General features: G+C 36.3%; 1 protein-coding gene across 3 annotated transcripts in view; it reads right to left on the bottom strand.

Moving 5' to 3' along the window:
* EPHA3 (EPH receptor A3) overlaps positions 1-14,382 on the bottom strand; it is a 220,211-nt gene that overhangs the window by 34,397 nt on the left and 171,432 nt on the right. For all 3 annotated transcript variants that reach the window (XM_052704221.1, XM_052704229.1, XM_052704239.1), the window contains 3 exons: positions 14,201-14,268; positions 9,837-9,962; positions 3,929-4,114 (listed from right to left, as the gene is read on the bottom strand). In XM_052704221.1, the coding sequence (XP_052560181.1) occupies positions 3,929-4,114; positions 9,837-9,962; positions 14,201-14,268 (380 nt within the window). The remainder of the gene's footprint in view (positions 1-3,928; positions 4,115-9,836; positions 9,963-14,200; positions 14,269-14,382) is intronic.

The following is a 14,382-nucleotide window of genomic DNA, read 5'->3' as shown; positions in this document are numbered from 1 at the left end:
ACTACCCTTTTTTCCATCCCTTACTCCCAAAATTTTCTTCAAAAAGAAATTCTTAAGATGAGAAACATTAATTTCAAATTATTGAAATGATTTGAATTCTTCAATGACTTTTCAGTAGAAAATCTTTTGTCCTCTCTGCATAGGTGAAGTGGCTAAAACACTTTCTTTCTGCTGTGCAGCTGATGCATTATGCTGTGGGAGACAAACTAACGGGAGTTAATTGACTGCCATCCATTAACTAGTGAGAACGGATTTTCCATTCAAAACATTGACTTAGAATTATATAAGATATAGTACAAATAAAAGACCGAATGATGTAAAAGTTCCAGAAGTTTTCTGTTGCTTGCTTATTCTTGTTGCTTGCAGGAAATATGCAGTGACAGAAAATGTACCCTGTTTACATTGGGTATGTAATATTAGCCCAAAGGTATTTCTGGACCTTTAAAGTATATGGCAGCACTTTACTATGGCTATCCAAAACTTTCTATGATAATCCATGCAGTAAGAAACCAGGAGAAAGTGAATTTGTTTTCTGTATAAACTCAGTTTTATGACACGTCAGAAAATTGAAATTTCAGTAAGAAGATCCATCTTTCAGCCTACTAGGAGAGCATCTTCCTGCCTCGGTCTTCCAAATTAAGAAAGTACTAAGTGCAGGGTTTCACTCATATCCAGTTAGAAACGTGTCTGTAATAAGAAGCATATGCTCTGAAGCAACACCGTTCTTTTAAAAGAACGCTCTGCATTCATTTATCAAAGCACAGCCGTTCATACACGATAACAACTTGTGTCAACAGTGTTGCTGAAATTTATTATACTAACAGACTACAAATTGCTGTAAAATATTAGTAAACTATGCAGAACATGTGTGCTGGCTATTAGGATTACTGACTACAGCACGCCTGGGAGACTGGTGTAAAGGAAAATTCAGAACCGAAATCAATTTGAAGCAGGGGGCTGAAGTTGTATTTGGTGAGTGCAACTCCTTCACATTGCCAGCATGTCGGCAGGCAGATCCCAGCCATCACAGCTGGAGAGCTTCTTGTATCAAGCAGTCCTGCTGTAGGGATTGCAGTTACTGCAGCTTCAGAAGAGTGTTTAGTATGAGAAGTTGAGTTCACCTCTGAGACTTCTCAAAAGACTTGAGCTAATGAAGAAAGGTCACACTGCCTGCTTATCTGGATTAGGAGAGATCCAGAGAGTAATTCAAAGACTTTCTCCTAATGGTGTATATAAACCAGTGCTTATGAGTGTGATTTAGTATCTATCATTACAAAATATGAACACTTGCTAAAATGTTATTAGAATATGGTTGGGTTTAAAAACAAGACAAAATCAAGACAAGATAAAAACAAACAAACAACATAACCCACCTTCCTACTGCTCTGAAACTTTACTGGATGTTAAAGAGATATAAAGGATTATCTTTTCTTGCATTTATGCCATTTAATTTTACCCAGTAAAACAGATAGAAATACTTCCATAACAGTTTTCTCAACCTTCGTATTACTATTCCAGCCATCTGGAGAGGAGGCTGAATCCCTGATGCTTATATTGACTTCAGCTGGGAATACTTGGATGTTGCTCCCTCATAGTTCAGTGTGATAGACAGCAAACCCTCCCAGCCACCCTTGAGACAGAGAGCAAGTCTGATATGAATACTGCCAAAGAATAAACTTACTAATGCTCTCCTACACAAGTATACAAGAAGTTAGAATTAGTAATGCGCATTTAGAAGCATGGTCAATATTCTGCATGCAGAGCATTAAACTATTTTTTGAAGTGCCACAGAAATACAAAATGTAACAACATAGAGATCAGCGCAGCTGTGTACTGACACTTTTGTTTCAAGAAATCAAGGGTTTGTAAACGTTCTTTTGACTGCACAAAACGAATGTCATTAAAAAGCAGGAGTAACCCGAATTTATACAGGCAGATCCGGCAACCTTTTTGTAACAGGAACTGCAAGGTATGAGTTGAAGAATAATATTTTTGTTATCTAAATCAGCAAAACAGACTTTCATGAATTATACCTAAAGGAAGAATTATAATTGTATTTCTTTCTAACATATAGGGGTTTACACACTTTTTGTCATTTATTTTGAAACATATTTGAATTTATTTCATATACTTAATCACAGTAAGCTGTGTAAATCTTTTGTGTGGTTCTGTTTGTGAAATCTTGAATGACCCACTTTGAAAATCAAGATTGCTTAGAAACAACAAAACCATTTACTAAAAAGAAGTGAGAACTGTACTCTGCTCAGTTAAACTGAAAATGTCCTCTGCACATTTCACGCAGTTCACTGAAATGACAAGGAGATCTTCTTTGTAAAGACTTGCTTTATCAGTAAAGTCCTCTAGCACAAACTAGAAAATATACTACACAATTTTTCCACTCTGCTGAAGAATTTCAGGGCACCCTGAATTATCGTCAGCTTTAAAGAATAACTCATGCAAAGTCTTACCGATCTCCTACTTACCAATGACTACAGCACTTTGGCCCTTAAATTTATCGTGTTATTTGCAGTGGAAACTTAATGTAGATGAAGTCTTTGAATTTATGTCTTTCAGAACAAACTTACATTTCATGCCTATATTTCATGCCTATTTTCTGTTACCAACTATTTCTGTCTTTGCATCCCAAAGTAGAGACCAATCAGCAGCATAAGGAATGAGAGCCAGAACTCTCCTAAATAAAGCAGCACCACAAGTAGGAGATCCCACCAGCTGCTTGTAAAGAGATCATGTTACTCTTGGGAGCTGCTTGGAAAGGCTGGAAAGAGGCTGCTGCAGCTGACTTTGGACAGCTAGGTAAGACCAATATCAGCATTCAGGAATGCCTGTTACAACACACTACTATCTTAATGTGGAGCTGAAGAGGAGCTGGAGAGGGTTCTTCAGATATGTTTCTTGACCAGGGAGGTACCATGTATGGATGGAGTTCTTAACTACTTCTTTGTCTCAGAAGAGATTACTTTGTTATCATTAACACTGACAAAATTACGCTTTAAAACAAAACAAAATAAAAACTAACCCATAATCCAAAGGTAGATTTAGAAAATGTGCATTAGAAAAAAGCTTAAACATTATCAATGGAATAAAATTAATTTTATTACCAACAGCTTAAAATTTTTAAAGAGATTTTTACCTAAGCAGTATTAGTTCTAGAGGCTATTTAAAATGCCTCATGCTGGTACCATACTGAATATCACATAGAGTATTTTCCCTGCATGAAAACCACGTAAGAAAGGTGGACTTATTTATATACTAGCATCAGTTGCTGTAGCCAGGTAGGCTGTTCATTAACTTTCACTAATGATAAATTCTAATGATTTAGTTGAAGGCAGAAAGTATTGCTTCAGTGCAATTAGGAAACCTTAGGATACCAGACTCCATGACTTCTAATAGATTATATCTGTAAGTGCCTCTTGGCCACTTTGTAGTAATTTATATCCCTGAAGTATTAAATTGGTTCCTAAAATCTGCCAGCTTATTACTTAGCTGCAATGTTCTTTAGAAATGCTCCTTTACACCACATCATCTGTTCTATTTTCAAGCAGACTACTTATATTCCCCATTTTTTTCCTATCTTATTAACCCAGCGTTCTGTTTTTAAGTCCTTGATATCCTGAGAGCAGCAAAACAGACAAAATCCTTGCCTCTTTGCTGGATCCATCAGCATAAGTGTACAAACATTTCCTTTCTTATCTCTCATGGATGATATTTGGTGAATTCGATCAGGGTTATGACATAAACATCTCTGGAAGGATTTGCAGAGCATAAACACTGATGAGTCAGTGTTTTCATCTCTTCTACTCTTTTCTGATTGATCAGACTATCACAGAATATTTTAGGTTGTAGGAGACCTCCAGAGGCTATCTGGTGACAGTTCCCATGCAAAAAATAATCTCATGTTAAATCTTACTTTTAGTCACAACACCCTCCAGTCGGATGATGTTGGGGTGGTCAAACTGCCCCATGATGCTTGCTTCTCCCAGGAAATCCCTTCTCTGTTTTTCTGTGTAGCCAGCTTTCAGAGTTTTGATGGCCACTGAAATTTCCTTTTTAGAAGGCAGCTTCAGGCGCCCACTGCACACTTCTCCAAATTCCCCTAAAAAAAAAGTGGAAAAAAAGATGAAAGATTAAATGTAGTTATTTCACGGGGATTTAAGAAGACTCGGTGTTCAGAAAAAGTCCCTAAATTGCGATATCTACTGATAGACCGCAGACGTGAACTCAGAGGTAGTCTGCAGATCACTACTTAACTTTTCCAGGCTTCTGCTCTCTAGCTGTTACTCTGGAAAATGTCACCTACTTGCACTGAAAATTCAGATGACTGCAGAGGAGAGGAATGTATAAACATCCCCAGAAAATTCTGATTTTCTTTCCTAGGTGATGCACTCAGACAACTGCAAGAGGTCAACAAATTAACACAGAGTATTGGAATAGTTGTGTATCCTTGTCAACATTAAACTCATCTTGGCCAGAGAGAATTTGGTTCCCAATTATTTTATTTATTCCAATTTTTTTAAATTCCAATTAAAGATTACATACAGACCCGATGAAAGTAGGCCATACAGATTACTTTTGTTCTACCATTATTCAGATAGATCTAATTGCATGAATACATCCTGTCACCATGGGTCTACAGGACATGATAGTCCACTATGAATACTATGCCCACTGTGAACTGCATGAGATCCTTAAATAGAAAATAGCAAAGTTTGATGTATGTTTACTTTCATACAGTATGGTTTATCCATTGCTATGTAACATCCTGGAAGAAATAAAACTTACTTAGCATTTAAATGAAGAAGCATGAAACGTTAACAGGTTGATGGAAGAAAATAATTCACTCAGAAATTTCTATATTTTTTTTTAATGAGTACACCAAGAATATAAGTTTCAATATCTCAGTAAATAAATAAATATGAATAGTAACTGACTTTTGATTCCCAACAATCCAACTCTTCCCATACCTAAGACTTCTTATAATGCAATAAAGTGCACAGAGAGCACCTAGGTTAAAGTAACTTTCAGAACAGTTTGCTTCCTTGTTTTAATGACAAAATAACTGAAAAAACAGAAAACACTATACAAAGAAATGATGACATTCAGGAAAATGGGGGACAGCAAGAATTGCCCTACGTCTTTATACGGGAAACAATTTACTGAATAGAAAAGAAAGTCTTTATAGAAACTACAGGATTGGAGGCATTCAACACTCATTTTCTGTCAATAAATGCATAACGTTATTTTTTTTTTATAACGTTTATATTTTAGGAAAATTGAAATCATGTTGTTTTTTGTGGATTTAATGTTCAGAAAAGTATGATGAATTTACATCTCTGTACTGAAATCCTCATGCACTATTGATTTCAGATACTATATCACGTGGGAGATGTTTTAGATTTTACCTTCAACCCATTTATTTATGCACTAATGCATAATCTGTAAGTTGCATTCTTCTTTCATAAGTTTGCCACCCATATGGCTGGCATTAGAGTTCATGTCCCATCAGTGACACTGCAGTTCAGGAATGATGAAGAGAGTAATAGCAATGACCAGAATCTTAAAAATCTGGCTTGCATGTTCATGTTCCTAACTCAAGGAACTGAGCCTATTTATTTACAACAAGGACTGAGGAAAGGGAGAGATGATAATGGTTTTGGCATATCAAAATGATGGTTAGATTTACATTAAAAAAATATAGAACTGAAAGCCATAATATGTTATTATCAGTTGCTGAGCTGCTTCATCTTCTGGGTATGATATTGAGCTATTAATATATTCGACACTTAAAAAAAATCAACAGCATATATCTTTATATAAACAGGAATATACTACTAAAATAGCGGATACATCCATTATTTCAACAGTTATTTGTAATTTCAAGCTGATAAGACAAGCAACAGCTCAGAAAATGAATTGTAAAACCTATTACTGGTAAGTAATGAGTGCTGAATTATATTCAGAGTTCTTAATTAAAAATATTCAACCTCTGCAAACTAAGATGACCTGTATGCTTTACCCACAGCAAAAACTTCTTCAGCTCAAATGCTAACTCCGGTCCAATACTGTCAGAACATCATAAAGAGGAAGACAAAAGCATGACTTTAAAACACAAGGAATGGTGAAAAGGGGCTTGAAACAAATAATATAATGTTCAGCTTTGTGTTCCATTTTTTTCTGTGCTTCCACACTCCAAAAAGCTGTAACAACCTTAAAACTGTTGGTCAGGTAATGTCAATAGAGTGCATCTGTGATTTCAGTATGTAATTTAGGCAATAAGTCCTCCAGTTCATTCTAGAATAATATATCTGATATTTATTTGGCTTTCGAGAAGGAAAAGGTTATGGCTGACGTCCATCAGCATGGTCCCATTTAGCCATGGCTGCATAATTTAGATCTTGAATGATTAATTAGATTCTATAAGTGCCTTGAAACCAGTGGATGCTACAGGAGACTAAAATCAGACCCTACACAGCAATTAATATTCCTGGTGCCTGGGAATATGAAATGAGTTTACTTTTTAGAAAAAAAGAATCTAGATCAACATATTAACATTGCTTTAATTCCTACTCATAAATGACTCTGAGTAATCTGGAGAAAGCTTACCAGGTAAATCAACTACTCTAACTTTCAGTTTCCTTACATAGATGACCATATGAATGCTACATAAGTTTATGTCGCTAACATCCACATTGATATGCAGTTATACTACATTTTTTTCCTGTAAATCATTTCTATTTGGTCCCAGTAGGAAATGGATTGGGTTAATCCGTATATAAAGAAACAGTAACTCATCAGATATTGTTTAGGAGGAGAAAAGCTTTGTATATGAGATGGAAGGTGGAAAATCTAGCACTGATTTTAAGAGATGAGGTTTAAGAGATGGCTTTTTATGTTAAGCCTTTCTGAAGTGCTCATTTTTAATTATGCTACACCCACAAAGACTGTATAAGCTGCCTTGCAGACTGATGCGTCTATTTGTATGTGGAAAGCTAACAGTAGGGCTATTTGTGATATAAAGATCCCTCTTCATGAAATCTTAACTTTTTTAAACAGGCTGCTTATGGCATCACTAAATGGCACTGGCCATGCCTTTGGATCCAAGGGACAAGTAAAAGATGAATCTGTGAAATTGGCAGGTGCCTTAACTGTGCTATGTTTTGAACGGGGATTACACTGCTTTTGTTTGCATGAAGCTCCCTCAGAGCTGGAGAGGCAGCTAAACTGAGCATTTAACAAGCCTCAGGAACCTCAGCAGCACTATGACAATACACTGCATGCCCTCACTGAGACACTGCAGTGTTTCGCAATAAAACCCCTAAATGTTTGAAGTACTTTGGCCAACACAGTGCTACGCTTAAACTTTGAAAGGAAAGCACGTATGTGCTCTATGTTCAGCAAGGTACAATCATATGTCAATTCTAAATCAAGAAACCATTTTCCTTAGTATTCTCCTGTGATTCAAGTGGATGTCTACTTTTTAAGTGGTTTGTTGAACTGGATCCATAAAAACAAGTGAATTGTTTTAAAAGAAGGAATTATTATAAAGAAAAACCTGAAAATGTGGCTCCTGGCCTCAATTTTCTTACACTTAGCCTCTCACTAAAATCCCTTGTGTTTTTCTTGAGGTTCTTTTGGATAAGAGAATTTCCTTATTACACTTGAGAATGTTCTCAAAGCTGTGTAAGCTGCCCTCTGTTTTCTCAGAGATTTCTGGCTAAGGATGTGAAAAAAATATTCGGAAAAATATCCAAGAATATCAAAATTACTTCTCTGACTTGAAGGTCTTGTTACTTATGTCATAATTTAATGTAGTCAAATGAATCAGTATCTTTTTAAAATTTCATTCACACATTTGTAAAAGAGAGGGGCAGAAAAAGCCTAGGTCCTTCACTCAAAGAAGTCATTGACTCAGTAAGAGATGGGAAATGCCTTTCTGGTTTTGGAGAGGAAAGAAAGTGCTTCTGCAGAAGCAATCTAGCAGACACTCACTGCGTTTCACGTGACTTTCATAGTGCTCTGATTACATGAACTATCACATACAGCACATGAGGGCAGTGTGAAGTGATGCTACAAACTCATTTTGGAAGCTCTCACCACTGCATAAAGTGTTTTCATCTGCATTCCCACTCCCCATCCCCATCTCTTTTACTTCCTATTGGCATCTTTTGGGACTGTTAATAGGAATGGCTAAATGTAATGCCATATGTAGCTTTTAAGCTGCATGAATCTGAGTCATGGCCTTATAATGTATACAAAAGTGAAGCCCAGCTTCAATGCAGAAGATCTGTAGGTTTTGATGTTGAACCTGCTGTCACTTTCACTGGAGTGGAATGGAGTAAAGATACTTGTTCTTAAACTACCTGGCTGTTCTAGGACACTTAGAGCATTTTTTTTTCCAAGCTTCTCTGAAAGGCATTCCTCCATTTACAGAGCTCATACTTGGCCAATTTTGGTTTCTCTCTCACTCTCACATGCACTTTTAATTAAAGATATATCCAAACAATGAGCCATACAGTATGACATATTGTTATTTCTTAGAATTTGCTTTCTAGATTCATAAACTCTAGACAAACCAAGTTAGGGAAGCTTGAGAATGAAGGCTCCTTGAAGTCTTGTAAAGAAACATACTACTCTTGGACTTGGCTTTTCAATAACCCCCTCCTTCTCTATTACCATACTCATTCTCTATTATGTACAGTAGCTAAGCTTTGATGCCTTTTCTGAAGATGATGGAGAACAGTGCACTCTTGTGGGGCAAAATTAAAACCAACAAGAAACAAGAATCCTACTTTTTCAGAAGATAACCTAAATGCATACGAGCAGCTGAGTAGCTGCAATGTGAGAGAATTGATAGTGTTTCCTTTTACTGGGCTATTCAGTAGGTGCACTGAGCATAGCAGCATCATTTCATATATTTTTCCAAATGAAAATCTTTTGCTCTCACTAGAAGTCTGTTTCTCTCACATCTCATGATTTTAATTCAAATAGTAAATGTAGAGAGAAGTAAAAAAAAATCAATAATAAAAGAACTAGTAATTTTCAAAGGATTAAAAATCAATAGTCTTTCTCTCATAACTGCTTTAATACAGCAGGAAAGCTAATACTTCATGATCATCTGGCTCAATGAGACAATCTGCCACTTCACTTCAAGGATCAAGCACGCATCCCATCAAGAGCTTCATGCTGCACAGCAACATGGACGACTCAGTGTGATGAGACTTTCTGCTATATGTTTCCTCCGCTACAAAATCTGCTCATTTCAACACTTTTCTTTCAGTAAACCCAATAATTTACGGTATCCGTATGCTTCAGACAATTGGTTATCAGATATACTACTCTTTCTTCCTAAATCAATAATTCAAATCCAAAGCAGTGACCAAAATCAATCTAATAGCCAAAGGTCACTGCATTTTGATGGATGTGTGGTGACTGGTATGAAATGAGTTTTGTGCTTTCACTCAAAGCATGATAGTCTCCAATCCTTTTAATGAAAATATAGAAAGCATCTTCACAGTGGATACCATTTCTATGCTGACAGATTTTAAAGAGAAACATACATGAGGTTGAAGTCTCTCTTTACTCCCAAGTGCTGTGTCCAACTGTGGGCTGTGGGGTGTCATTTGAAAAATGATCTTATTATCTGCTTTCTTCAGAAAGCAAATAGATGTGTCTGCTAATATCCACCCATATGTACTGAAGTCAGCTCTAAATATGATCCAGGAAGTTGCAAATCTACAAAGATTTCCTTTCCGGTCACAAGTACAAAGTCAAAGATGCAAAACAGTACATACAGTAAAAGGTATTTTAGTGGTCATTACCTGCTCCAACGACTTTATCAATTGATATGTTAGAAGCATCTAGTTCCTTGGCAAATTCATGTACAGCTTGATTGGGATCTTCGTACGTATGCGGATCTACATAAGTTCTCAGGCCTGGGAGTTTTACTGTATGAAATTCAGAGAGAAAATGTTACTTACACTTAATTAATCTGCCTAAAGAAAGCAAATGAGATAACAGAAATATAATCAATAGAAGAAAAGAGTACATTGCTTCTTCAAATCAAATAGCTTTTGATGAGTCTCCAGGAATCTTAAGACAGAGTGAAACCAGAGACACTCATGCAGTTATTGCACAGAAGTTCAAAATGCACTGCACTTGCCATGATTACCAGTTTTGAAATGATAAAATATTTCCTGACCCTTTTGGCTTGCTCTGTTTAGATGCTGCTTCATATTGTTCCTTACAAGGTAGCGAGACCTGGAATTAATGATTGATATCACAGTAAACCTGAAAAATTCCTAGGATTATACTAACCTGTTTCATTTCTGATTCCTCTAACAAGATACATAAGAAAAAGAAAATTATATATAAATAAATAAACATACACCTCTTTCTACCCTTCTGTTACAAATACGCAAGTTGGAAGCCAGTCATTCTTAGCATTACAGTTTGGACCTAGTACTGAGTTACCCCTAGTACCTATGCTATATTTTGTCCCTTTGAACAGTCTCTTGGCCAAGGATTCCTCTGCTTGACTGAATCAAGCACTAATTCAAACGACTGTATGATTTTAAAGGCACTTTCAAGCTGTTCACAACACATAACCCAGCAGAACTGGAATGGGAAACATGCTATCATTCCCAACATTTCTCCCCACGAAGATGTTGAAGGCAAAGCATTTCTCCTCTCCAGCTCAAGGCCATGCTTGTATTCATACGCAGTAACTTGTGCGTCTCCCTCCATATTCATTTCAGAATATAAAGACATTCTCTATCAAAAAGCAAAATAGCCAGTACGTCCAGCTTGAGACGTTTGTTGCTTCTAACATAAAACCTGAGCTCCTGAACACATATTTCAATTATCTCAGTTGATCACATAAAAAATATTAAGTAGTGCTTTAATTCTACCCAGGAATAGCCTTTCCAGCATGGTACTATTCTACTGCATCCAATTGCTGACTGGTAGCATAGTTAAACACATTTCATTGTGGTTAGGTAGATGGGAAAAAGTGCCATTGTACCATTAGTTAGAACTTGCCATTGTTTTGTCAAACAATCCCAAGGATATGTGAAAAAAAATATCAATTTCATGGAGATTTATTGGCCTCAGAATTGACAAAGAGATGATGAAATCAAGTTTCCAAAATAATTGGCTAGAAAACAATGCAAACTAAGAGCCACGCTCTTAACAGAAGGGCTGCGTATGTGCAGCATTAAATGCCGAGTGTGTTTCCTTCAAGAGACTGATGATTACAGAATTACTTGCAAGTAAAACAGAAAGTAATTGGCTGTATATTGCTGTTGGTTAAAAATCTTGTAAATGCTCCTTTCCGTCCATGCTGAATGTACATTACAGGCTCTCTCATACCCTCAATAAAAATAACAACAATTAAAAGCTTCTGCTCTGAGGGGATTTTGGCTGCAGATTTTTAATGCTGACCCCAGAGGTTCCCAAGATCAGGTGATGGTGACTGCAAGGAGAATAATCCCTTCACACCAATAATTAAGGGCAGCTTGTATAGTAACTGGGTTCTGTCATGAAAAACAGATAATAAACACATACACATGTGTTAAGCTGTACTACTTTACAGCTCATTCTGTGCAAACATAATAATTTACATTTTCATTTTACCAGCATGAATTGCCCTAAGGGTAGCAAAAAAATAAAAAAGGTCTAGCCAAAGAAGGCAAAGGGAGAGGATCTGAGGAGGTGAAACACATTTTTGCTCCTTTGAAGTAATATTATAGGATTTGTAATAAGGCTGCAGGGAATAGCTCATGGCTGGTGCCTTTTTTAAAGTAATTCAGAATAAACTGATTGAAATAAACCAGCTGCTCTATTTGAGATGCTGAAACTTTACAACAGTCAGGGAAGTTACTTTACTCTTTTCTAGTTCACAGGAGCTATTTTCTTATTCTTTGAGAAAGACTCAAGTTCAGTAGAATACTAAAGTTTCATCAGCCACATGTGTAGATACATACAAATCCTAACATAAAAACAACTGCAAAATCAGTAAATAATTTTCAAGAATTTCTAACAGAAACATCAGATTCACGATCACCTCTGTACTGACTACAGCGTGGATTAGCATGGCACTCCTCAGAAAGCAGTACATAAATATCTAAAGCCAAATTAAAAGCAATTTAATCCACAGGAATTTAACCATACTGACATGCTTAAGAATAGCGATTGCAACTTTCCATTGTGTGGGAGTAAGGAGAGCAAACTCTGTCCTGTTATTTGTCTGCAACACTTTTTTTACTGGCTGCTTTTATTTTATAACCTCATTAAATTTGGATGATGAAGCATTAATTCTATGGGCCACATGTACTCATATAGATTTTTTTTGCAGGCTAGTTGGTTAGCTGTTGATGGGCTGCACGATGCAAACCCATTGCTACAGTTTGCATATCCCTTAACAATGTAGGGAAGGAGCACACATGTTTGTGTATACAGCTCTCTGGAGAAAAAGAAGAGCTCCAAACTTAAAATAATAATACGAACAGTCAAAGAACAGTTACTCCATTGCCACTGGGATTAGGAAGCAGTCCTAATTTCCAACTACTGCCAGTAAATCCCTCATTAAAATGTTAATTCAATTATATTTGGTGAGGAGGTGTATTTGAGAGGAGTGACATACGGATACCAATAACTCTCTTCTTGAGGATGGTACAGTGTCACTGTGTGCAAAAGGATAAGAACAGAAGTAAAATGATTAAGTGTAAACCACATTAACCTTACAGCATGCCAAACAATAGAAATACATGGTTCTACATGGTTTATATGGTATAGCAGGGTATTTATCTGGAGCTGAAGCAGTTTCAAAAGACTGCTGCTTCTCACTAAAAGCATGCTCATTCAACATCAAGAATTCAGTGGGGGAAAAAGGGAGCATCCAGTTTTGGTGTTTATGAATGATATTTATGCTCTCTGTAAAAGAAAGAAAAAAGTGCAGTGATAAAAATTTCTGAAACCTTCTCCACTCCTCATTGGGAATTTTAAACCATCACCTTCTTTACCCTTAAACTTCTCCAAAATTCATTTATTCCTGCTTTAAAGAGAGTATGGTAGAAGTTTGATTATGACCTATCTTTCATTATTTGGAATTCCTCTGCTTTGGTAGAGCCCTGCCAGGTTATTCACCATGTGAACAGAGGCTCAGAGAAACTGACATACAGCAGAAGAATCTCCCCAGCCAGCTATGGCCATAGTAAGTGTCTCCTTTCTGGTAGCAACAAATCACTCCTGGGACCAAAAAATCAACTCCTACACCATTTATCTCCCACATGGGACATTGCTCCATACTGCTCCTTTCTCAGGACACAGCTAAATGATCCAGGAATGATAGGCTATGTAACCTCATCAAAAATAGGTATAAAAATATCAAAACTGGATGGGCTTGGATTGGTCTTTGAGAGAAAGATCAACAGTAGCTCTGATTCCTCAGGATGACAAAAATGTCACATCTGTACGTTAACTGTTTACATTTATTTTGTGACTCAAAGACAGTATAAGTCAATAGAAAGGCTATCTTCCCAGTTGCGGGTGAGACCCAATGAAACACTCACAATTAGAAAATCAGGGCTCTGACAAAACATTTATAAACAGAGCTGGATTAGAAAATCTTATTAATTTGGGAGACATTCATTTAGTAGTTATTCTTAATTTTTAAAACTACTCCAAATTACTTTTCATTCTATGCTTACAATAATTCCAAACTGAATTTGTTAGTGCATCACTTCTGTTAAACAGCCAGTTTTCATGGTCCTTTCAGCAGTCATCAAGATTTGTTTCATTGATTTTGTATTTTGCTTTAGAGGAAAAAAAATAAATCATTGCTTAGATGTTATACAGTTGATAAGGAAGAAATTGAAGTCACACTGTATTTCACTATTGCACAGCAGAATCAATATCATATTGATAACCACATGCCTTATTTGAACACAGCAATGTTTTGCTTATTACTGACCTGAACATAAATGAATAAAACTGAGACAAAGACTGTTTGTTAGGGGAAAATCTGCTTACCCATAAGAGAATAGAATTCTCTTCCCAATTTCACCTTGGTTTAAGTCAGGTATGGCTTATTTATTTATTTATTTATTTATTAACTGAAAACCATGCATTATCTAGGCGATTAATTCCACAAATCTGTGAGCATTAAAAGACTTCAGTAACTTACGATGGCCATTCCCAAAATGAAGTCTTTTCTCATCGGTACCATGTTTAGACTTCTTGTATCCACAGAATCTACAAGCAACAGAGAAAAAAAAATGAATATAGAGAATTGTACATGTGAACTGCAGGTGGAAACAGAATTGAATGTTTTTCCTTCACAATTAAAGGCCTGTTTGAAAATTTAAT

This window comes from Tympanuchus pallidicinctus, unplaced genomic scaffold (genome assembly GCF_026119805.1).
Source record: "Tympanuchus pallidicinctus isolate F22 unplaced genomic scaffold, pur_lepc_1.0 scaffold10, whole genome shotgun sequence".
NCBI lineage: Eukaryota > Metazoa > Chordata > Aves > Galliformes > Phasianidae > Tympanuchus > Tympanuchus pallidicinctus.
Note: the sequence above shows the minus strand (reverse complement) of the source record. Positions and strands in the feature narration are given on the sequence as shown.